Source organism: Phycodurus eques, chromosome 13, assembly GCF_024500275.1.
Source record: "Phycodurus eques isolate BA_2022a chromosome 13, UOR_Pequ_1.1, whole genome shotgun sequence".
Taxonomy (NCBI): Eukaryota; Metazoa; Chordata; class Actinopteri; order Syngnathiformes; family Syngnathidae; genus Phycodurus; species Phycodurus eques.
The window spans coordinates 5447847-5471009 of NC_084537.1; the positions used below are offsets into that span (position 1 = coordinate 5447847).

The following is a 23163-nucleotide window of genomic DNA, read 5'->3' on the forward strand; positions in this document are numbered from 1 at the left end:
ATTTGACCTGGGAGATGCAATGCAACTGACAGAAAGTCCACACAAGCATTCTTCTATTACCATTAATACTACCTCAGATCCATTAATGTGACACTACAAATGACTATCTTACTTTAAAATACATGTGGCAATACTAAAAAAAAAAAAAAAAAAAAAAAGAGGCTGGTCCTGAAATCACATTAATGTGAGCTCACATGCGATTGAATGAGTGAGGGAGGCAGCCATTGTGACGATAAACCAGGCAAGCGTGAGTGACTACATGTGGCAGTACACCACTCTTTATCCGTGGCAGCCCTGCAGAGATGAACCTTCCTGCTGGCCAATGTGCTCCATCTGTCTGCGGCCCTGCGAGGAGTATACTGTATTTGTGTTTCACCGTGCTCACTCTCTGCCCCATGCTGCACTGCTCGGTCCACGCCAACGCCAGTTCCGCTGGTGTGAGCTATATTTACAAACAGCTGCTGTGGCAATGGCTACAGTATCGTGAGAGGGAGACATAATAATATTTAGCCTGATCTGTGATTTGTTTCTAAGAGAGATACTGAGATGCAAATAGCATTTCCAGTAATAACTGCTTGACAATATGCACAATTAAAGGACCCACTGAACCAGCGTTAGGTAATACATTTTAATATGGTTCTTCATAGAAATTTCTGTGTAAATAAACATCTGATGCAGGCATAAATAGGCTTGGCGATGCAAGATAGACATAACAGCACCTCTTCAAACATTAATAATTAACGAGAGAGAAAAAAAAAAAACGTTCACAATCAATTGCAAAGAAGCCCACAATGCACAGGGTTACTCAATAATTGTACTGTTCACGACTCCAATATCAGTCATACAAACTCAATAAATGGATATACTGTACGCACAAGCAAAGCAAATTTAGTCTACTGCTTCTTCTTCACCCGTTCCCTTTTCTCTCCGTTAAGGAATAGTTTTGCTTTCTCGAACTTTGCACGAAAAAGTCAATTTTCTCTCTCAACTCCAACAAAATTCCTTCTATGACCATCACAAACATTTGACTTGCAGTTTGTTCACAAGGGGAAGACCAGGAAGCCGGAGAAGGTGGAGTATTTCCAGCCTCCCATCAGGTTGCCCCTCTCCAGTCGCAGGTAGGCCTTGTCCCCCTTTTCCATGATCACCAAACCAGCATTTGTGGCCGCTTCTCTGGTAACGTCCTGGTCCCCGGCGAAAGCCGAAATCATCGGCCAGCCGTTCACCATCAAGCTGACCTGGAAAAATTCTGATACGCTTTTGCATCCTGAACCTCAACAATGACATACAGTAAATGTACCTGAATGGTCTGTCGGTTGTAGGCTTTCACAACATGGAAGTTGAAGCTGTAAACGCCTCGCCTTGGTGCAAGGAAGACGCTGCTCTCTTGATCAAAATGACTGCCCACGTTCACCAAGATCTGAATTGACAGCATGAAAGGATGGAGGATGGAGGCAGGAAGGGTCAAATGCCAAATAAAAACAGCCTCGTGTAAACAGGTTACAAAACAATTATATGAATTCAGTGACTCACCTTTTTCTCCCTCAATTATTTCCCAAAATATCATTGTCAATAACCATCTCACCCTGAAAAAAAAATCTTATGTAATACTAGAATCGATTAATCCCTTCATCATTGTATTGATTGTATATAGTAACACATCGCGTAAAAGAAAATTATTCACGCTGTGGTCAAAGCGATAATGGTTGGGTGGGGATCTTTTGGCTGTGACACTAATGACAAAAGAAAGCGGTAAAACTGTGATATTGAACGCAGTTATTAATTAAACACAGTTTGTTTTCAATTATTCAGATTCCTTTTTGATTAAAATTACCAGGACAACTAAAAATGGCTGCGATTGGCTGGCAACCAGTTCAGGGTGTACCCCACCTCCTGCCCGATGACAGCTGGGATAGGCTCCAGCACGCCCGCGACCCTAGTGAGGAGAAGCGGCTCAGAAAATGGATGGATGGAACTAAAAATGGTGAACTCATCCAATAGGATCCAGGATATGAATCATTTTTAAAAATGACAATCACAAATATTTTGAATGAGTATTTCAGCCTTTTGTCACTGTTGTGTGTTATTTCCAGCTGCAGAAGATACCAAAATCACAATTAAAACAAAAACTTTGGCACAAAATGTTGTCATGGGTATGAATCATTTTTGACTTTTTTTGACAATTTTATAATTGTAAATGTACCAAAAACTAATTTTTGTCTGCAAAATTGGAATTTAACGACTTTGGGGAATTTACAGAAACTTTCCATGGTGGAAAAAAATATTAAATGTTCACAATCATAATATTCAAGAGTAAAAAAAAAAACCTCTTGGGGAATTGTGTGTGTTTACAACTGACTCCATTCGCCGCCAATCAAAACAGCTCCTCTTATTCCCTTTCAATGTGACGCATTGGCTGTCTTGACAGAGACCCCTCTGACTGGAATATTGTCGTTACGCTTGGCCGATACGGCAACAGACAATTAATGAGCCAGTTATCACTGCTGGTGACGTAAATATGTCGACAGACATCTATTTGTCTGCTTGTGCCCAGATCAAATTCACCAAAATCGCTTTAGACCAGCTCGACCTTGCACCAGGATTTAGACGTGGTCTGAGCAGGCGTAACTTTAGACCGACTTTCTGCCACCAAATGCGCCGGGCGCATCTCCGCAAGGACACGCCCTTGCCGCGCCTCCCAGTTTGGTGCAGGCCGGTCTGCCAAACTGGCAAACATGCGCAGCGAGGCTTGCACTTGCACGAAAATCAGAATCTGCCGGCAATTGTTGCCCGCCCCAGATGCGTTGTCTATGGAAATAGAGCCCTTTATCTTGTTAAATACACTTGCATGCAAACTAATACAGGATACAAATATATCCATTTTCTAATCTATGCATCTTAACCATTGGGGGTCCTAGATGAGCTGGAGCCCATCCCAACTGACTTTGGGCGAGAGGTGGGGCTGCACGCTGAACTGATCGCCAGCTAATCACAGGGCACATATAGACCAACAACCATTCCCGCTCATCTAAGGACAATTTAGAGTCTTCAGTTAACCTAACACGCACGAGGAGAGCACGCAAACTCCACACAAGAAGGCGAGAGCTCAAATTCAAACCCCCGACCGGCTGTGCTTACCACTCCCCTGCCATGCAGCCTTACATTATACATAAATTAAAGAGAGAGAAAAAAAAAAGCACACCACCTCTAGTCTTACATTACGTAGCGTGCTGTGTTCACAGTACTGAGGAACACACATTTTGTGTGCACACTTACATTATCAAAGTAGATGATCATTGTGCGATTGCTCATGTCCGTAGGTTCGTGGTTGGTCTGGCGGCTGGCGGAAAAAGCGACTCGGCCACTCCCCGAGCGAACAGACATGCCCAGGGCGTTCCCAGCAGGTTCAGATGAGGGTGTGGAGTCACATACTACCAAACATTTGCCCTCAAGAATGATGGGCTCTGTGTCATTCTGCCCGTTGGACCACGGTGGTCCCCACAATAGCAGCACAGCCAACAGCATGCTAAGATCGCAGGTACGCATGACTGATTCTTGTATGTTTAGTCAATTATAGTTGATTCTCCTATAGTTACAAAATTGGTGTACCCGTCAGTGGTATGAGTTGTTCATTCCTCGTGTTATTTAAAGCTTCTTGTCTGCCAGTCCAAGTCCCAAATCGCTCTGTTGTGGTGTCAGAAGGCCCCAGCAGAACAATGACAAATCGACCTCTGGTCCCCTCAAGTTGACTTCCTCAGCAAAAAAAAAATAAAAAATGACAACGCAGTTGAAATGTATCTGGGGATGGGAAAAAGTTGGACAAGATGAAGAAAGTCTTGATAGAGCACAGGACGGAAGTGAAAGATGCATAGATTTGATAACACTAGCAGAAGGATGCAATACCGAGATGGTGGTGGTGGTGGGGAGGTGGGGGTTAGAGGAACAACTCCACTGAGTGACCATCTGTCTTCTACACATAGCTCCTTCCCACCTAACGGCGCTCAACATGCAGCATTTCCTCACATGGCGCACACACGCATTCTCACTTGTGCACTCATTTCACACCGCAAAGCTAAACGTGGACCGCGCAAGCGCTATAGTTCAACTAGTTGATCGTGAGAAGGCTTTCGAAAGATCAGAAAGTGCTCTCAAGCGCAAAACAGATCAATGCTCTGCTTTTCATAGCTGAAAATGATGAAAAACAAGAAATGTTGGTCTTAAGTGTTATTTAACATGAGTGTTTTAAGATTATGAAGAGTAAAAAAATTAAAATAAAATGGGTATCACCTGTAGCCCTTTGCAAAATCTTGTATGGCGCACTCCAAGCTCTGGGCAAATGTTTGTTCCTTCTCCTTGTTCCTCACATAATTCCACACAACAGTCAGTCAGATCTGAGCCAAGACAGATATGTGATCATCTCTCTCTTTTTGTTCTCCCTCTCATATCTCGCTCTGCCTCACCCCCACCCCCCCACCCCCCTACACACACACACTTTACCTCCGCCTCTCTCATTCTCGATGCTACATCCACCCACCACCGCAGTGAAATTTCAAAAATATCAAAGTAATTGAGCGTCTGAGCTGTTTCAAGTGGAGAACTTGAGTGGCCCAGTGAATTGAATGTAAACCTTGCTCACAAATCAGGTGGTACGAAGAGAACTTTTAGTCAAACTAATATTACTAATACTGCGATGTCACAAGACGGTGAACTCTCCGAAGTTAAACACCCCGAACGTTATCAAGCTTTCTTCTGCAAGGCCTCAAAATGCAAAACACTTGGAGGTCAAAACGTCATCATACACGATAATACACACGACATTGCCAAATCTTATGAGACTTCAGCTCAGTGAGCACCAATAGACTTAACAAGTGTGTTTAGTTTTCTTCTATCGTTTTTTTTTGTTTGTTTTACTTCATTTTAGTTTTTTTCAATTATACAGTGACAGTCAATAACATGTTTTTTTTTTTAATCCTTGTGTAATTCAAGGTTTTATGACGACAACAGATTGAGCATGGAATGACTTAATTCACTTAACAGTACATTTTTAATGACATTACAACAAAAGTCTGTCAGGTTTATTTTTTATTTTTTTTTTAACGGTAGTATTTGGCTGTCCCATTGTATTTTAATTATATTTAACAGTTTCGAGTATTTGCCTCACTTTCTTTATCGTTATCTGCCTATATAATAATTACATTGAATGCAACGTTTTCCAGTTTCTGCAACCCAATTCTTACAAATATGACTTGAAGAGATGAGGTTATAAATATGGGTTATGGGTTATGATCTTGTCACCACAGTTTGACTATAGCTTACCCATCAGCATCGTAACCTAGCTCTGTCCCTTCCCTCGGGCATCTCAAACTTTTACAATAGAAATATGGCTGTTGAGCTCCGATTTATAAAGTCCAAAGCCCAAGGACACGGGTTCTGAGAAGGTGGTCCAGAAAGTGTGGACATGAGTTAGATGGCTCGACGGTCCCACTTCAGAGAAGGTGATGGTGCCCGCACTGTAGTCCACAGCAACTGCAACTCGTTTGCCAGTCATTTTGTATGTAAGACGTGTTTTCTTGCGGTCGTGCCAAGCGGCCAGTTTCCGGTCATGTTGCTGCGTCAAACTCCATGAAAACTGTTTTAAAAAATAAAAATAAAAAATACATAAAATAAAAACATTTGGTTGAAAACCACAGTGGCATAAAAATTATATACCCTCATTTTTTAAATAATCTACTTATTAAAAAAAACAAAATCTCAGATGTGATGAATTGGATGAATGATCAAATCCGTTTATTATATTTTTTTTTCATAAACCACCTTAAACTAGAATTGAGGACTATATTATTCTTTGCTCAAGAACTAAACCTTGAAAGTGTAAGATAGTGACAGTGGGTAAGACACGTCAATGGTGTGACGGAGAGGAAAATGGAAAAATGAATCCCAGCACCTCTAAAATGCTTACTTATTGGAAGCCCTTTCACATTATTACTACTTTTAGAACAGAAAGATAGGAGCATCGAGGAGTTCATATATTAGTATATTCAAGGTATCCACAAAAGTAGTCCATTGAATTTCAAACCAAAGTCCCCAAAAAGAATTCCATGACCCATTTTTGGTACTCACTATTGGCAACTGTTTTACTCCAGAAAAAAAAATGCATACTGTTGACGTGTATGTAAGGGGTGCCACTGTATCAAAACGAGTTGTCGTCCTCCAGAATTAGGGTTACAACATGGTTACTGTGATTTGTTATTCTAATTGAGTCCACTTTATGCTGTGGCACACCATTTAAATAACCATTATATGATTTGATGGTTCCCAAAAATGTGGAAATGATTCAAATGTACAAAACAGTGACATTGATCTTGGCTGTGCTGGGACCTCTGTTTCCACTGTACATATTGTTGCTTTATTGGTCAGACCAACTCACCATGTTGTTGCCAAAGGAATTGCCCTCCTTCCCCTTCCGTCCAATACTCCTATAGCAGACGGCGATATCCCAGAATCCTTCAGCTTCAAACTCCCAATAATGAGTCCCAGCCGAGAAACTCTGAACTGTAAGGACCTGTGGCCAGTGGTCGAAGCGTTCTGGGTGAGCTGCGCAGGTAAGACGTGTTTTAACCCTTGCGACCAATCGCAGGTCATCGGAGATCCTCAGAAGAGGATGAGATGTGTTGGTGTCCAGAGTCAGAGGACTGGTCACTGTGGTCATAAGAGGAAGAAAAACACATTTTGGTGGCTAACACCGTTACTGTATATCTTCAACCAAAATCAAACCAATCACCAACCGATTTATTGTTTGTTATCGTTTCATATCACATCAATATCATGCTACATGCTAGGCTAAACGAACACTCTAAATTGTGCATAGATGTGCATGTGCTTGTCTATATGTGCCCTGTCCAGTCGTACGTGCGTCATGCGCCTCGCACAAAGTTAGCTGCGTGGGAAAGGCTTTCAGCTCCCCCGTGACTAGCGGCACTGAAAACGAATGGATGGATGGAAACCTGTATGCATGTAAATGAGGTGATGCTTTTCTCTCTTGTCACAAAATGTTAACAGCAATGTTGCCGTGTCTTGACTCACAGAGCTCTCTCTTGAGTTCACCGAGGCAGCAGAGGGTGGCGGTGATAAACTCTCGATACTTGCCCTCTATTTCCTCCAAAATGTGCTTCCTGTCCAAACTGACAGGTTCGGGTGTGAAAAGGGGACTGCTCAGGTCATCTAGTAACCTACAAAGCAAGAACATACACATCTCACTGGACATAAGGCACCTTCACTATATTATTTACCTTATCTACAGTGCTGCTCTGAATGTTAACACTCTGGACAGTTTTACCTTCAAATAATTTCAGAAGCAATGCAGACAAGAGAAACATAAATTAATACAATCACATACAACAAATATTAGAATTTAGCTTGTAAATGTAGGTCAGTGCTTCTGATAGTAAGAAAGGCTGAATGTTAGATTGCTATCAAAACACAGCATTGGTATCTTTGTAAAGGCATATTTTGGCTGGTTTTATGTTGGATCTCATTTGCAAAAGAGTGCAGGAGTACCTAATGCAGCGGCTGGTGCTAGTACAGTATACGAAGAAAAGAAGAATCACAACCTTGACGCTGTTGACTTACTTTGTGTCATCAGACTGAAAGGCCTGCAGAAAGTGGAATACACAATCAAGTCAATGCAGTGAGTATCACTGTGGTCAAGCGCTACATTTGCTGGAACAACAACATTAAAGAGATATTTTGTGTCATACCACTGTAAATATTTGACTTGGCGGAACTAGCAATACAGTACGATCAACCAGTCGAATTGATCGTTTTAGCACCATGGATTTTTTGCACAGAAAACCTGACTCATTGGCAAAGTTCCACCAATGTGACAAATAAATCATTGTCACTTGTATTACAGAGTAATTCCAATCCCGAGTGGTTTAGTTTACCCAGATGAGCAGGAAGGGGTCAGTCTCTGCGAGCAGCGAGGTCAAGTAGTGCTGGATGTTCATCATCTGGTTTATGTCCTCCCTCACATTGGAACAGTCTTCATGCACGCGCTCAATGATTTGCTCTCTGTCCTTCTTCGTGATCTCCATTAGCCCCACAACCAGTTTCTCCACTTGGACCTGCAGGTCCGAGCCCAGGCGCGCCACTTGGGTATTTTCTTCCATCAGGCAGTCCTAGTTAAGACCTTGTTTATTACCTTGACATAATGATTCGAGATGAACAATTCAAACATAACTAGAAATTGCATGCCAACCCTAAGAGATGCTGCTGCCAAGCTTAAATGCCATGGAAGGCTATTCCATGGAGACTATAATGCGGATTAATGAATGCATGATAGAAATCCCAAGATAGCAAACAAGAATGCTCCATCAGCTGTGACTGAGCAGTATGAGGATAAATTCCAAGTAATCTGGTTCGATATGTTTTGGGGTTTTTTTCTCAAAATTTCAGTATTTCGTTTAACTTTTTGTACTCCTAATGTGTAATCTCCAATTACCTTTATATGCTGATCATCGATGGTTTCCTTCCAGTGTATCAATTATCACAGTTTTTTGTCACACGCTTGTTCTCATTGTTCTCAAACTTCTGTGGTCATATGATTTTGTGAGTTACTGTTGCAAATCCCACCACAAATTGTTTGCTTTTAATCTATCCTTTTTTGTCAATGGCACGCTGCAACTCGGGCAGAAAAGATACATTTCTGCTGTGTCGTCATTACTCACTCCGATGGTGGAATCGATGTCGGCATACTCTTTGAGGATTTGCTCTCCATTGTTTACTTTCTCCTCTGACTTCCCGAGCAGCGTCTGGAGAATCACCTAAGAAAACACACGTTTTTGAGCAACATTACTTCCAGAGCAAACAATAAATATCGAAACACCAACCTTTAGATCCTCTTCCACCTGTCTCAGCCCCTTGACTTTATGTTGCACGTGGCTTCCCTCCATCAGACAGTCACAGCACACGTATAACCTCTCATCGGCGCAGTAGTAGCGCAGTAGCTCTGTGTGTGTGGGGCACCTTCGCCGAGACAAGTCACCCAGCGGATTCACCAACAAATGGTTGCTAAATGCAGGTCTTTCCATGTGGTGCCGGAGGTGTTCTGCACACAGTGACACTTCGCACCTTAGGCACGTTTTGACAGCCAAGTGCACCAGCCCTTCGTCCGCCTCTGGGGAGCAGCAGTCACACAGCACTTCGCCGTGCTCCTCCGCACACTGGGGGCATGTAAAATGACCTTTGCCCTCACCACGGGCGCCCCAGGCCTCGCGGATGCAGGTAGGACAGAAGTTGTGACCGCAGGGAAGGGGGTGGGATTGGCTGAAGTTATCTCTGCAGACAGAGCATGTCAGCTCTTCCGTCACTGACGCCATTACGAGCCGATGTTGTAAAGTGCCTAAGGTGTACTAACAACACAGAGAGACACAGTATGTCAATAATAGTAGTATTATAGACTCTTAAATGTACTTAAGTAGAAGAGTAAAATGTATTTTTTACTGTGAGTTATATACAATAACTTGGCACAAAGACAACAAACATCGCTGCACACCAAATAGTTTCCCTCGTTTATGAATTTGCTTGTACCTGTACAGATGAGAAAAAAAATGTATACGTTAAATGTTTTTGTTTAAGAACTGGCTTGCGAACATTTGGAACTTGGGTGGTATATTTTTCATTGTTTTGGGCTGGCTTGAACCTAACCTGGGGGATTACAGGGGGCCGCCACTGGGTTGTCCCTGTTATTTTCCGCCTTATAAGTACTCAAGATTTCAATCAAAATCTCAGCCATGGTTGGCTTTACAAAGTCGTCAGAAAAAAAAGAAATACTCAAGTAAAATACAGCTACTAAATCTAAAATCTACTTAAGTACAGTATTACACGTAATACAATATTTGTACTTAATTACTTCCCACCACTGCTGAGAACTCATGCGCACATTAATAAACCCAAACTGAGTTGCCTTTTCAATGAAACCGTGAACTAATCCTAATCCTCCAAGTACAATGATGAAATTACTTTGCGAAACCTCTGCTCTTGAAAACAAAAATCGGTGCAGTATAGGAAGAAATGGCATCATTGGCATGCATTCCAGAAAGCAAGGGTTAACACACTGACTGGCAGAGTCTTAAATGGTTGACTGCAATGGAGGGATCAGGAGATCATCCTTGACAGCTTGTTAACCTGATTGACTGTCAGCTGGTGCATGTGCAACCGCAAACTCATGCATTTCTACATGATATCACAGTAGGTTATTAAATGTGGATATACAGTATGTGGGAAAATATCACAAAGTAAACATAAAAGGGCTCACCTGTAAGTGCGTATGTGTTTGCAGTCAGTGGCCATCGACCTGTGGGAGAGGCTAACCATACTGACTGGTGGTTAATCCCAACAGATTCACCTCCGAGCTCCTTTAGTGTCTGATTTAACCACTGCACTGGGTTCAGTGCAGTCACGTGATCGTGAGATGGGAAGAGGCTCACAAACAGTCAAGCAAGCATAATGTTGTCCTGTTGTACCGTCATGCAAAATATAAACTCACAAAATCTTAGGGCGACTTGGCTGTCATCACCAGGTTGCAGCAGTGATACAGAGAGACTGGATGAGTCACAGAAAGGCATACAATGACAAAAAAAAAACAAAAAAAAAACAAGTGAATTTTTCCATTCAGCTCTTGTTGGAGAACAGCATCCATACAGCTGTCCATTTTCCGTACCGCATATTCTCACTAAGGTCGTGGCGCTTATCTCAGCTGTCTCTGGGCGAGAGACGGCGTACACCCGCCATTTATTGAACTGGTCACCAGCCAATCGCAGGGCCCATATAGACAAACAATCATTCACACTCACATTCACAGCCTGTTTACCTGTGGGATGTTCCAAACTGTGTTTGATGAGCATTCCTCAACTTTCTCCGTCTTTTTTGCCACCTGTCCCAGCTTTTTGGGAACATGTAGCAGCCATAAAATTCTAAGGTAATGATTATTTGCTAAAAACAATAAATGTTATCAGTTTGAACATTAAATATCTTGTCTTTGTTGTGTATTCAATTAAATATAGGTCGAACATGATTTGCAAATCATAGTATTCTGTTTTTATTTATGTTTAACACGTCCCAACTTCATTGGAATTGGGGTTGGATAAGGCCTTTAAGGTTCATCCTGAAATTTCAGCCAAAGATCATATTTTTTTGTGAGTGAGTAGTGTAGTTGGAGATTTTTGCAGGCTCTCATCAAATGTACTGCACATCAGTTAAATACACTCATTTGATACTTTATTTGTTTATTCCCCCCCACACACAATACAATGAGATACAGTATAAGAGCTGTATCAAAGATAACAATTGAGAGGTATGAATTGCAATTGTGGTCATAGTTTATCATAAGTCACTGATGGTGTGGTGTAGTCAGGCTCACCTGACACACAGTCCTCCAAAATATTGACTACAGTTCTAGTATTGTTGATCTCATGTCACATGCTTCTAATATTTGTTTTTGAGTGACATCTAGTGAATTTTTAGGTGTAAGACACCACTGCGGCGCGTCTGTCACGGCACAAAAAAAAACATTTACTGTAGCCACACAACATGTTAAAACAAAACTAGACGACTGAGCAATTTATACAAACAGTACAACACAAGAGAGGAAAAAAACAAGTAAATAGATTTTTTTTAACAGACAATATAAATGCAATTAAAAAAAAGAAAGAAGAAAAACTAGCACCATAAAGACCAACTTCTTGATACAAGCTCAGCAACTAAAAACAATTCGGTGTTGGGATTATAGTGTTAGATTTATATAATCTATAATATTATTACACACTCTCACATTTTTCTTTTACTTTATCATTTGACATAGCACACTTGTTTATGACTTATAAATAGTTGGGACGTGTTTACAAACACATAATAGGCAAATCTAAACAATGTAAATCTTACTATTATGAGCGAGACAGTTAGGAAAACGAAGAAATACACTGTTATAGCCTTCCTATTCGTACTGCGCGTTCACATAGACCTTTATGTGATGATTTGGGATTTAATCGCAGTCCAACTCTTTTTTTTTTTTAGGACTGACCCGGACTGAGGGGTCCATTGGGGGTGTGCGCGTGCAGGGTGAGTGCGCGTGTCCCGCGTGGGACGCACTCTGAGAGCCGATAAGGGGGTAACCGTGGTCACTGTCTCCCAGAGGACCGTCATTAATTATAACGGACAGACCGGACAGACGGCGCCGCAGAGAAAGGCAGTCGAGTCGGGCCCTGAGACGTTAAAAGACAAAAAAAAAAAAAAAAAGCCTTTATCGAGTCGATCAGCACCGCAGCACACTGGGAAATAATTCTGTATTTGTCAGTAAATGAAGAAAAAGCGATTAGCAAGGGAGATAAATAATTAAGGTGGGGGGTGGGGGAGGGGGGGGGGGGGTGTTGAACGCGTCTATCCTACTGCGCATCCCTGGTGGTGAATAGGGAAATAGCGCGCCAGTGTCCCGGCCGAGAGAAGGCGTCGCGTCGATCATCGAAGCTCCGGAGCCTCTCCTCCTTATTCTTCTTTTTTTTTTTTTTTTTTTTTTTTTTTTTTCCTTCGTGTTAGTCCGCGATCAAAAATCATCGTTTCGAACACGGTAAGTTCTTTTTGGATCGTTACAAAGATGCTGTGTCGCCTATTGTGGCCTATAGGGGGGTTGGGATCAACATCCGGGACACCCCCCCCCCCCACCCACTCATAATATTTTATGAATCATAACTTATGATGTGGGGGCGCGCGCGGCGTGCAACAGGTGCTCGTACAGTAGCGGGAGCGCGCATCTCGCTGCCATACATATTTGTGTGCGTGTTTACATGGCAGCTGTCGTGTAGTCGTCGTGGGCTTGGCGAGACGGCACGAACAAAATGCTGACATAATGGACGGATCACATTGTCTTTTTTTTTTTTTTTTTACCGAATACGGATTGCGCAAGAAACGCGTTTCTGTTTGACTTGCACAACCGTTTGATGTCGCCTAGTGCGATCATATAATCTGCCTCCGAGGACTTGAGTCGTTTTGGACCAAAACAAATAAAATTAAAATAAATGCACAGTTTGCCATTCGTCAAAGTCACATCAATGACGCTATTTGTGAACAATTTCACCTCTCCACGTGTTAAAAATGTCGGCGTGAGGTTGAAAAGGGAGCATTGTGCGCGGCCTCACTGGCATCATGTGTCGGCGGAGGCGATGCTCCCTCAACGCCATTGTTGCAAATTCCTTGTTTACCAGATTGCGCCTGAGCAAGTGGTTAACCTGTGCGAAAACTAGCAGTGGAATTCCAAGGCTTGTTTGTGTGCATCCATTTTATACACACACGTTGCTTTTGTTTGTTGGCCGTCTGGATCATCCGGGATGAGAACCGACTAAAGAGAGGGTGCGGAGTCTTAGCTCGCCATCTGAATGCCAAGTAGTAAATGAACAAGTAAGCTGTGTGTGTGTGTGTGTGTGTGTGTGTGGGTATGTGTTCTTCTGTGTGCCTGCGAGAGTAGGAAGTGATTCCCGGCTGACTGAAACAATACAATCGCACCGAGCTGGATGGATGACCTTCCTTGTGACTACTGGTCCAGATAGGGGGAAGAAGGAAGCCATGCTTTATTTGTTGCCCCCCCCTATTTATTTACTTATTTCTTCTATTTTGAAGAGGTGCCAAACCTTCTCTGTGCACAAAATAGTTTCCCTCTTCTGTTAAGTAACAACGTGTTCATACTGAGAAGGGAGGGGGCGGAAAAATCACTCCATGTTGCAAGAGCAAGCTATCGCTAGCCAGTGCTAGCCAGCGTTAGGCAGCGCTAGCTAGCGTTAGCCAGCGCCACCTAGCGTTGGCTACTTTTATGCTATCAGACAATATATATACCATAGGTAGGTAGGTATAGATAGATATAAACAGAGTGGCAGTACCTCAGTCTGTAAGGACTTCACTTGGGAGTCAGAGGACACGGTTCAAGTCCCACTATGGACAAGAAAAGGGCAACTCGTTGTTGGAGAGATGCTAGCTTTGCTAATGTTGTGAAATGACTAACCCCCCAAAAAAATGCTAAATTAGCTCACGATCACAACATTTTATTGTACCTTCTGCCATGTAATGGAAGAGCATTTAATTCTTCTGCTTCTCACGATACATCACTGACACAGATGAGCAAAGATATCATTGTACTCAACAAATAATACTTTTCAGACAAATTCAATTAAATTGGATAATTTCCCACAGCACCCCTGATCTCTCACGACACACTAGTTTTCCTCGCCACCCTGTTTGGGAATTACATTAGGCTACTTTCTTCAGAGTCCACGGGGGGACTGATGGAAACATTTCCATCAGAAACGGAAACAAACCTCAGCAGCTTATGAGTTTGTGCCTGTTAGATAATTATGCACAGTAAAAACTAGATTGAAGGAAACAGGCTGAGATGCTGGTGACACGAGATGTCTAAATTTTCCTGTAAAGTCACCTCAAATGTTTGTACTGGACATATTTTGAGGGGCCTGTTTACCACTCCAACAGCATACATCTAAAAAGCATTTAAATATTCGCTAATCATCAACTTAACAATATCTCGCTCCATATTGGATAGTTTCAGTCTTGTGTTGCTGTCTACACTGCCCCATTTACACTGCTGTGTTTTGTCGCCATATGGTTTGAACTGACCTCTTCGTCAGCCATGTATCCATCATTTTTGTTCACCGGCCGCACAGATTGTTTTGAGCATAGCAAAAAGGTCAAATTTACTGTTCACTACAGCAGTGGTTCTCAAACTTCCTACATCGAGTACCACATCGAAAAATACTTGGCTCCCCAAGTACCACCAATGATCAATATTAAAATACAGTCAGGGAGAAGACCCACATGTTCATCAAGAAAGAAGCAGACGTTTTACTTTTATTCCTAAAAAGTATATTTAATTATATTGTAAGCCTGGAAGCTGTAAACAAATTGCCCACACCGGGATCAATGAAATTGTCGGAATCTAACATTTTACACCGTTCAGTTTGAACATTAATTCAGTACTTTTAAATATAGGAAAATAAAACTGTACAAATATAAAGATTAAATTAAAATGTTGGAAAACAAACCGTTCGAAAAAATAAATGCAAATGTGTTGAACGTAAAAGTTTAATACAACGGAACTGTATTTAACAAAGTGCTGCACTGGGTTTAAAAAAAAGTTTAAGCAAGTGTAAAATTATGCACTCTTTGAACATTTAATTCAGTGATTCTTTCGTGTACCACTACAGGGAGCCCGTGTACCACTAGTGGTACTTGTACCACACTTTGAGAACCACTGCACTACAGGATGCCAAAAAGGTTGTAAAAAAAAAAACGTGTACATTGAGTCGATCCATACTCTAGTCACATTTTAGAATGAGTTTGAGAAGCACTTCAAAAAAATATTATTCATTTCCAGTTGTCACAGTCCATTAAATTGTATAAACACTGTATATACAGTATAACAGTCGTAGGCCATATATTGGTACCTGGGCCTTCAGTAGGGCATTTTTGACTTAATCCACCTCTTAATACCACCACTACCTCACAATTATAGCCCATCAGTACTATACAACAACGCCATATACAGTAACAGCATGTAGAGTAACTAACTGTGCCACATACTGTACATCATCTGGAGCAGTTTAGAATCAATATTTGTATTATAACAGGACAAAGTCACAAAACAATAGGATAAAATGCATCATACTCATCAGAGATACTCATTATTAAATCTATTAATGTTTGCAGATCACTATAGACGTGTTTTGCTAGGCGTACTTGGACTTACTCTGACCAACCAATCGGACGGAAAGATGCTGAAGTTATCGTGGGCCAGCTAGCTATCGTTGTGAGTAGCTTTTTACATCTGATTAGTGAAAGAAACAGTCTCATTGGTAATATAGTCTACCTTACCATACATCGGCCAGTACCCCTCATTATGATACGTAACTTGTGAGGATAAGTGATATAGAACATTGATTTTTAAAGGAATGCGAGAATCTCTTTCTGAACATTCTGAACTCCTGTCTCAATAGCAGGCTTGTGTTGAGCAGAAAAATTCTGCCAAGCAGGCCAAAGCAGAGATCGAGAGACGTAGTATCTCAATTTCCCAAAGATAATTCAGACCTACTCACCCGCACCTTTTCTTGTTTCAGCATACTAATGCACTCTATTTTTCCTCAAGACTGGATCAGTTGCGTGAAAGCACAATCAATACAAACAATCCCACACAATAGACAGGAGTGTTACCGATAAATGTATCGACTATTTGAGTATTGTGCCTGTCCTTCATTTACAGTAGATTGTGCCGTTTTGAACTAAAGCTACAAACAGATTGTCTTGAGTTAAATTTGCATTTCATACTGTTTTCTTCCTGGAAGGAGAAAAAAGGCATGCTTCAGTTTAAGTTGTAGTCTTGCCGCAGTGATTAGTTACGTTGACAGCCTGTAAAACTAAAGCATCTTCACTCTTTGCTCAGTGCTATACTCAAAAGACACAGACCACCCAGAAGAGCCTCAAACACATGGAGGAAAATGTAACAAGTACAGTCAAATATACTCAATTTGAAAACCTTTTAAAGTAGGGGTTTATGTAAGCTTCAAATGGTAATGTCAGGTTATGGCGGTGTTGTAACTGCAATCCTGTAAAGGTTTATGGCCTCCTTTGAGCTTTGTTGCTGGGTACTGAACCACAAGCCTGCACAGGGCCATGAAGAAATGCATGCATAATGTGTGTGTGTGTTTCTGCCCACAACGGTCCTGGGGGTATTTTTAATTATGTGTCCTGATATTGTAGCTTCAGCAGTAACATAAGCATGTTATATTCAATTCTGTTACTCATTTCTTCTTGCATGCAAAGTGCTTTTTGCATATACAGTAGATTTAGAGTGTTTATGTAGGCATGTGTCTTCACATCTGTCTCTTGATCGTTTTTGGGCATAGTTAGCTTCATATTTGGCTGTGAGTAATTTTTCTGCCGGGATGTTGTTGTTTTCTTCGCCAGCCACCTCATTTTCTTTGCCTGTCTGCTCGTCCCTGAACTATAACATTACTGTAACTACTGTTTAGGGTAGTGTAATAGAACATTAGACATCATGTTAGTCGTGTGTGCTTGCGTTTGCTAATAGCTATGCAAACGCAGATTGGTATCCATTAATTACATTCAACTCTTTTATTTTCCCAGGTGACCATTTGGTAGGCAAGTCATTTCTATTCAACCCAGATTCTCCCTTGTGCTCGTCATCTCTCTTTACTCAAAGCACCCAGCTGGATCACATTGTCCACTAACCTCCCAAGGCCTTCCAGACGGAGTTTCTATGTTCACAGGATCCAGAATCTTCACTCTCCTCAAACCAGTCCCTCCACCAGCCGCTGAAATATCAGCACTCCTCCCAAACTCTTGACTACCCGTACCGTCTTCTCCAAATCTACATCTCACCTGCCCTTGGATTCTTGGTTTGCAATCCCAAGTCTTCTGCAGGTGTCCTCCTACACCCTTGTAGGGGCGCACCCATGGCCTCTCCCAAATTGGGCCTGTCAGCCACTACCACCTCCTCGTCTTCATCATCTTCTTCATCCATGTGTCCTCCACATCCTGGAAGCCCCAGCCGGGTGCCCGAGGGTCCTCCAAGTCCTGTTACTCCGACACCTAGTCCAGGAGTGGCATCCACCTCAGCTGCTCCCACTCGGGCCCAATTGAGTCTGACTGTGATATTAGAGGAGCTGCGGGTGCTTCAGCAAAGGCAGATTAACCAGATGCAAATAACAGAGGAGATCTGCAGACAGGTACTACGTCTGGGTGGGGCATCTTACTCTATAGATATGCCTTCCCAGCATCTTCTCCCACCCCTACCTCAACTCTGTCTGGAAGACAAAAGGGCGAGCAGCCCAACTACCCAAACGACCGCAACCCAGCCTTCCACATCCGTCGCTCCTCTTCTGGCATGCTTTTCAACCTTACTTCCCTCTCAGGTGGCCAACAAACCTTCAAAATCAAGCAATGCCTTGTCTCAAATCCTGCAAACATGCAAGCCCCAGATGGAAGGCGCAGGCGGGAATGCAGGGCCAAATAGTTACGTGAGAGTGAGCACACACTCTTCAGGCCATTCCTCATCTTCAACTGCTGCCATGACTTCCTCCACTTATCCACTTGCTTTATCCTTGGCTCTACCTAACCACTATTTTAATGAGAAATCTCCAAATGATATCTCAATGAGTGAGCACTGTGGCAAGTCCTATTTAAATGCGGCCCTGTCGTCAGTATCCCCAAATGCACAATATGCTTTGCAATCTCTCTCTGGAGGGGTAAACCCTTCATCTACCTCTTCCTCCAGCAGTACTAGCCGGCTCCAGCATGCCTGCCGTTTTTGTGGAAAGATCTTCAATGGGGACTCAGCCCTGCAGATACATCTGCGTTCACATACCGGGGAGCGGCCCTATCAGTGTCCTGTGTGTCTCAGTCGCTTCACCACCAGAGGCAACCTCAAAGTGCATTTCTTACGCCACCGTGAGCAAAACCCAGAGCTTTCGCTTTCACTCCTTCCACCATCTTTGTTTGGAGTGGCTTTGCGGGCACCTGGGTCCACAGATATGGGTCAAACTAGTGGCAGTGGTTGTAACACTAGTGCTTTGAAGATGTCAGAAAAGAAGCCAAAAGGCAGAACTGAGAATGAAGTCTATGGAAATGATTTGGAGCTCAACGGTACCAATAGTGGGTTCCCTCTTGGGGCATCAGGGGGTTCCACCCCTTGTACACTACCACTGCCTCCAAGTGTAGATCTGGCCTTGATTTCACATTCCTTGCTTCAACTTAATAGGGCAGCAGCTGTAGCTGCTGCAGTCTCCATTGCCTCTGGCTCGTCTTACTCATCCCCCTCCACCTCCTCAGCCCCCTCTTCTTCACTAGCCACCTCCTTACTTTCAAATCCAACGTTATCGTCATCGTCTGCAATCACAGGATTGCTCAAGGGTACAAAAAACTCAAATCACGCTGATGAAAACAGCCCCCCTCAAGCTCCCATACTTTCTCCTGCAGCAGCTTACTCCCAGTTAGCCGACCTGCCTAAGCTTCTTTTCCCATCTGGCTCCTCCAGCTCTCCCTCAAGTGTCACACACTCAACACTGCATCCAGCTTTGGGGATGCTCTGCAAGCCGTTACCCTCAAATACAGGTTCCCACCGACCAGCTTCTTCCAGCTTTTCACAGATCACTTTCCCTTTCTCTCCCTTTCATAAACCTGCTACAACCATACCGTCCTCAATAGCTATCTCTACACCTACATCTGAAACCTCCAAGCTGCAAAGGCTCGTGGAGAAGCTGGAAAAGAGACCTTCTCAGTCAACCTCTTCATGGACTTCCACCTCCACAATGGAGGTGCAATCAAGCAATACCACAGCCTCTCCTGCAAGTTCAGTTAATGGTAATTTCATAAACACCAGCACTTCTACTACATATATGATGGCAGCTCCACCCTCCTCTACTCCTGTCTCCACATCTGTTTCAAAGTTCACCTGTCAGATGGTTGCTGCCCTTGGTATGGGTGTCAATAATGCAAGTGCCATTGCAGGGGGGTTGCTACCAGCACTGAGCATTACAGGTACAGCCAATAACTTGGCAACCAATCAATGTGGTGTGTGTCTTCGGGTTCTGAGTTGCCCCAGAGCACTGCGCTTACACCAAGCCACGCATCTTGGAGAACGCCCTTTCCCGTGCAAGTTGTGTGGAAGATCCTTCTCAACCAAAGGCAGCCTTCGATCACATCTGGCAACACATCATGCTCGACCGCCCAACGCTCGTGTCCACAACTCTTGCCCGCTGTGCCAACGTAAATTCACCAATGCTCTTGTACTTCAACACCATATTCGTATGCACCTTGGTGGTCAACTGCCCCCAGTAGGCATTGACAATTCTACCTGTGAGATGGTATCGGAATCTAATGCTAAATCTTTGTCACAATCTGAATCCAGCTCTAGTGAACAAAACACTGCCCCTGGTAAAACACCTCAACCCAGCAACATAAAGAGCCTGTCCCCGAATTCACAACATCAAAATGTAGAAACTGACTCATGTCCTATTTCTGACAGTAAACCTGTTGAATACACTGCAACTACTAACAAATCTGGCTCCTCTAGCCCAGACATCAACCCCCCCAATGATCTTAGTCCCGATCCCTTCATGAATAACATAACGCAAGCTCCACCGTCAACCACTGATGACTCGCCTTTTCTTTGTGCAAGTGCGCCCCTGCCATTCACCCAGCAAACTGAATTTGAAGAGTTTTCCATTGTTGACAGTGATGACCAAATTGAGCAACCTGCCAGGAATCAGTTCTCCAAACCAACCTCACCTGTTAGTCAAACCAGTGCATTGCATAATGTTATGGCCATGGACTGTGAGGAAACTTCTTCTTTAGTCGATCCATCCATTGTCCCCAGATCAAACCACCAGGATCTACAAAGCACACCTGCAAATTGTGCCCCCTTTGATTATAGCTGTTCAAGTACAATTTCTTCTTCAACACAGAATCAAAATGTTACTACGGCTGCAGACACTCCAGCCCTGGAATCAGGCTCAGTCTCCTCCAGGGTCCAAACACCTGAACCCACACAAGAGGACAGAGATCAGTTTTGTACTCCAACAATCCCAACACAAGCAAAAGTTCCTGAGGAATACCCCAAAATGATGTCAGCCTCAGAAAGTGCAGACAGTAGTCAAGGAAGTGATGTGCATAGGGCTTCCACTTTCACAAGGCAGGCAGGCCAGAACTTTAATTTTGACTCATATGAGAAAGATGACCACATAGAGAATATGAATAAGATTATTGGATCTACTCCAAGTGAACCACCAGAGATTTCTGTTCCTCTCAGCCTAGCCCCAACTCTCCCATCTCCAATAGCTCGACCCGAGAAGAAGACCTATTGCTGTGCTGAATGTGGAAAAGCGTATGCTAGTCGCAGCGGACTAAAGGTAAGAAAATGCTTTTGAACATCAATAACTACGAAGTGACCCAATAAACCTGTAGGGGTGCTGATCACCCCCCCAAAAGTGTGAAATATGTACTAAATGTAAGGATTGCATGTAAATTACATTTATATGCAAATAGATATAGAGCACACACTCATCAAAAATATATTGTACTGTTTTTTTTTTTTTTTTTTTGGCAGATATATATTTTACAACTTTGTTATAACAGTAATATCATAATAATCTATTATGATGGCATATATTGGCTGGCAGGCAATGCAGGATGTACCCCACCTCTTGCCCACAGTCTCACCCTTATGATTACAAGCTGTAAAGAACATGGATAGCTAGAAAATGCTATATTATTCTAACAGTTGTAATATCTCATAGGAAGGCATGCAGAGTGCATTTGATAACCCCCTTAAGATAGCAAAAATGATTCCATGCTGGATCAATGGTTAAGAATCTCATCTGATATCCTTATTGATGATTGTAATTCAGATTGATTAGGGGTGTTTCTAGCCCCGTTTTTTGGGGTGCTGCAGCACCCCAAAAATGAATCCCAGCACCCCTCAACCTCTGATCCTAGAATTGCCCCTTTATGACCACAAATAAACAGCCACTGATCTATTTTAGTGAGTATGAAATCCTAATAAGTGCAAGATTAAAGTAATCATTATATTATTTTGTCATATTTCTGATGTCTATATGTGTATACAATATACATATATATATATATTCTTGTTTACTTTTGCTCTTTGAGTGAGGCTGATGCCGTTGTTTTATTTTGTCATGCACAGGGGCATATGAAGCACCATGGTGTAGTAACCAAAGCGACCCGTCCTTTAGCCCGCAGTAGTCGTTCATGTGCTGACCAACCTCAGTCAACTACATCAAAAGGTTCCTTGACTATTCCGGCGCCCACAAGTGCAGCAGGTTTTTGGAACCAATACCAAGCCTTCCTCAACACCAGTCCTGGGTCAACTGATGATTCTGCTCCTGCCAGCCAAGAAATAAATGAGTATGCAAAATCTCCTTTGCAATCTGAGCTGGATAAGACTGTTCCCAATGAAGTGGCAGATGAATTCAGTTCAGGGTCATAACTTGACTCTGTTTGAATGGCTGAATAGCGCATCCTTACTGCATTTCATGTAGCCTGTCAGTTTGATAGTTACAGTAATGATATGTTTGTACGTGAACTTGTGAGTCAATGAGTTTTGGTCTTATTGCAAAAACAGACATACTGTATATCACACAAATTAAAATATTCAAGTAAATCTGTTGTTAGTAATTGCTGTGACGGGACTGTTGTTGACTAACTAAGCATATAAATGTTGTACGTCAGATCTGGTTTTGTTTTCCACTGGACACTGAAAGGTAATGTCTACCTCAGGTATGGTATTCAAACCTGACCTATTACCAAGAGGCTCAAACAAAAGAGACTTCCTTCAGAAATAATTTCACTTCGCAATAACAAACCAGACCAACAGTATGCATTTCTGTCTGGAGTATTGTGTCATTTGGTCCCTATGTTCTGATTCATATCCAGTACAATAATGCATTGTGAAGTAACCAGAAGCACAGCTGCAGTGTTTGTGAATCTACTGAGGACAAGAACAATATGAATGTTGTTTGGTGCAAAAGTAACCTGTGGCATAAGCCACTAAAACTATATAAAGTTCATGTTTGATGTGATCTGGACATTCATTATCTCTGTATTAAAAAAATTAGATGGGAAGAAAAAGACGAAGACGAATCATCTTTATTTGAACGATTTCACATTTTAACATGCATACATCTTGATTACATTTGTCCACATTTCACCCATCACAGTATAGAACACAGTTATCATAATCACACACTGGAGCAGGGTGAGAGGATTAGGGTTTTCGGCCTTGCTCATCACCGTCCCCATGGTGGCGGGCACTGCTCTTAACCACTCGGCCACAGATGCCACAAATGCTTTTCACTTGTATTTTGGGGTATTTTACAAAAAAAAAATATATTTTAAATGGTAAACTAACTGCATAATCTATGTATTCGTAAACTACTATTGAAAGTAATTACAGTCGCGCTCACCGTAATTGGCACTGCCTTAATTTTTTTGTATAACCTGTATAATAGCTTCATAAATAAATAGAAATGTACCAAACCATCAGGATATTTTAATGGGAGGTCCAAAGTAATT

At 42.4% G+C, this 23163-nt stretch overlaps 3 protein-coding genes across 7 annotated transcripts; 1 reads left to right on the forward strand and 2 right to left on the reverse strand.

Moving 5' to 3' along the window:
• Positions 1–799: 799 nt before the first annotated feature.
• cbln12 (cerebellin 12) lies at positions 800–3728 on the reverse strand. Of its 2 annotated transcripts, XM_061695332.1 has the most exons (4): positions 3610–3728; positions 3277–3526; positions 1301–1420; positions 800–1238 (listed from the first exon to the last, which is right to left on the reverse strand). In XM_061695332.1, exons 2-4 carry the CDS (start codon positions 3523–3525, stop codon positions 1041–1043), a joined length of 567 nt encoding a protein of 188 aa, XP_061551316.1. In that variant the 5' UTR covers position 3526; positions 3610–3728; the 3' UTR covers positions 800–1040. The 2 variants fall into 2 exon arrangements, with proteins under 2 accessions (XP_061551316.1, XP_061551315.1); XM_061695331.1 differs by having other exon boundaries at positions 3277–3728.
• Positions 3729–4735: 1007 nt separating this feature from the next.
• On the reverse strand, positions 4736–10566 carry trim110 (tripartite motif containing 110). Of its 2 annotated transcripts, none has more exons than XM_061695329.1 (8): positions 10316–10566; positions 8889–9336; positions 8727–8822; positions 7944–8177; positions 7630–7652; positions 7084–7229; positions 6428–6699; positions 4736–5629 (listed from the first exon to the last, which is right to left on the reverse strand). In XM_061695329.1, exons 1-8 carry the CDS (start codon positions 10372–10374, stop codon positions 5360–5362), a joined length of 1548 nt encoding a protein of 515 aa, XP_061551313.1. In that variant the 5' UTR covers positions 10375–10566; the 3' UTR covers positions 4736–5359. The 2 variants fall into 2 exon arrangements, with proteins under 2 accessions (XP_061551313.1, XP_061551314.1); XM_061695330.1 differs by having other exon boundaries at positions 4738–5629; positions 8889–9410.
• A 1994-nt stretch (positions 10567–12560) lies between these two features.
• Positions 12561–22707, forward strand: sall2 (spalt-like transcription factor 2). 3 transcript variants are annotated; one of them, XM_061695327.1, is made up of 4 exons: positions 12580–12622; positions 15763–15862; positions 17197–20978; positions 21776–22707. In XM_061695327.1, the coding sequence occupies exons 3-4, from the start codon at positions 17526–17528 to the stop codon at positions 22076–22078; spliced, it is 3756 nt and encodes a 1251-aa protein (XP_061551311.1). In that variant the 5' UTR covers positions 12580–12622; positions 15763–15862; positions 17197–17525; the 3' UTR covers positions 22079–22707. The 3 variants fall into 3 exon arrangements, with proteins under 3 accessions (XP_061551309.1, XP_061551311.1, XP_061551312.1); XM_061695325.1 differs by lacking the exon at positions 15763–15862 and having other exon boundaries at positions 12561–12622; XM_061695328.1 differs by lacking the exons at positions 12580–12622; positions 15763–15862 and adding an exon at positions 12934–13449.
• The last annotated feature ends 456 nt before the right edge of the window (positions 22708–23163 follow it).

Excerpts from the sequence above, each read along its gene's own strand:
- sall2 (XM_061695325.1), top strand. The coding sequence starts at position 17,526 with ATGGCCTCTCCCAAATTGGGCCTGTCAGCCACTACCACCTCCTCGTCT. Across the intron at positions 20,979-21,775 it reads CTAGTCGCAGCGGACTAAAG|GGGCATATGAAGCACCATGG; the intron begins GTAAGAAAATGC and ends TGTCATGCACAG.
- trim110 (XM_061695329.1), bottom strand. The coding sequence starts at position 10,374 with ATGGTTAGCCTCTCCCACAGGTCGATGGCCACTGACTGCAAACACATA. Across the intron at positions 8,823-8,888 it reads AGGTGGAAGAGGATCTAAAG|GTGATTCTCCAGACGCTGCT; the intron begins GTTGGTGTTTCG and ends GTGTTTTCTTAG. Across the intron at positions 8,178-8,726 it reads ACATCGATTCCACCATCGGA|GACTGCCTGATGGAAGAAAA; the intron begins GTGAGTAATGAC and ends GGTCTTAACTAG.
- cbln12 (XM_061695331.1), bottom strand. The coding sequence starts at position 3,546 with ATGCGTACCTGCGATCTTAGCATGCTGTTGGCTGTGCTGCTATTGTGG. Across the intron at positions 1,421-3,276 it reads TGATCATCTACTTTGATAAT|ATCTTGGTGAACGTGGGCAG; the intron begins GTAAGTGTGCAC and ends CTGTCAATTCAG. Across the intron at positions 1,239-1,300 it reads ACAACCGACAGACCATTCAG|GTCAGCTTGATGGTGAACGG; the intron begins GTACATTTACTG and ends GAATTTTTCCAG.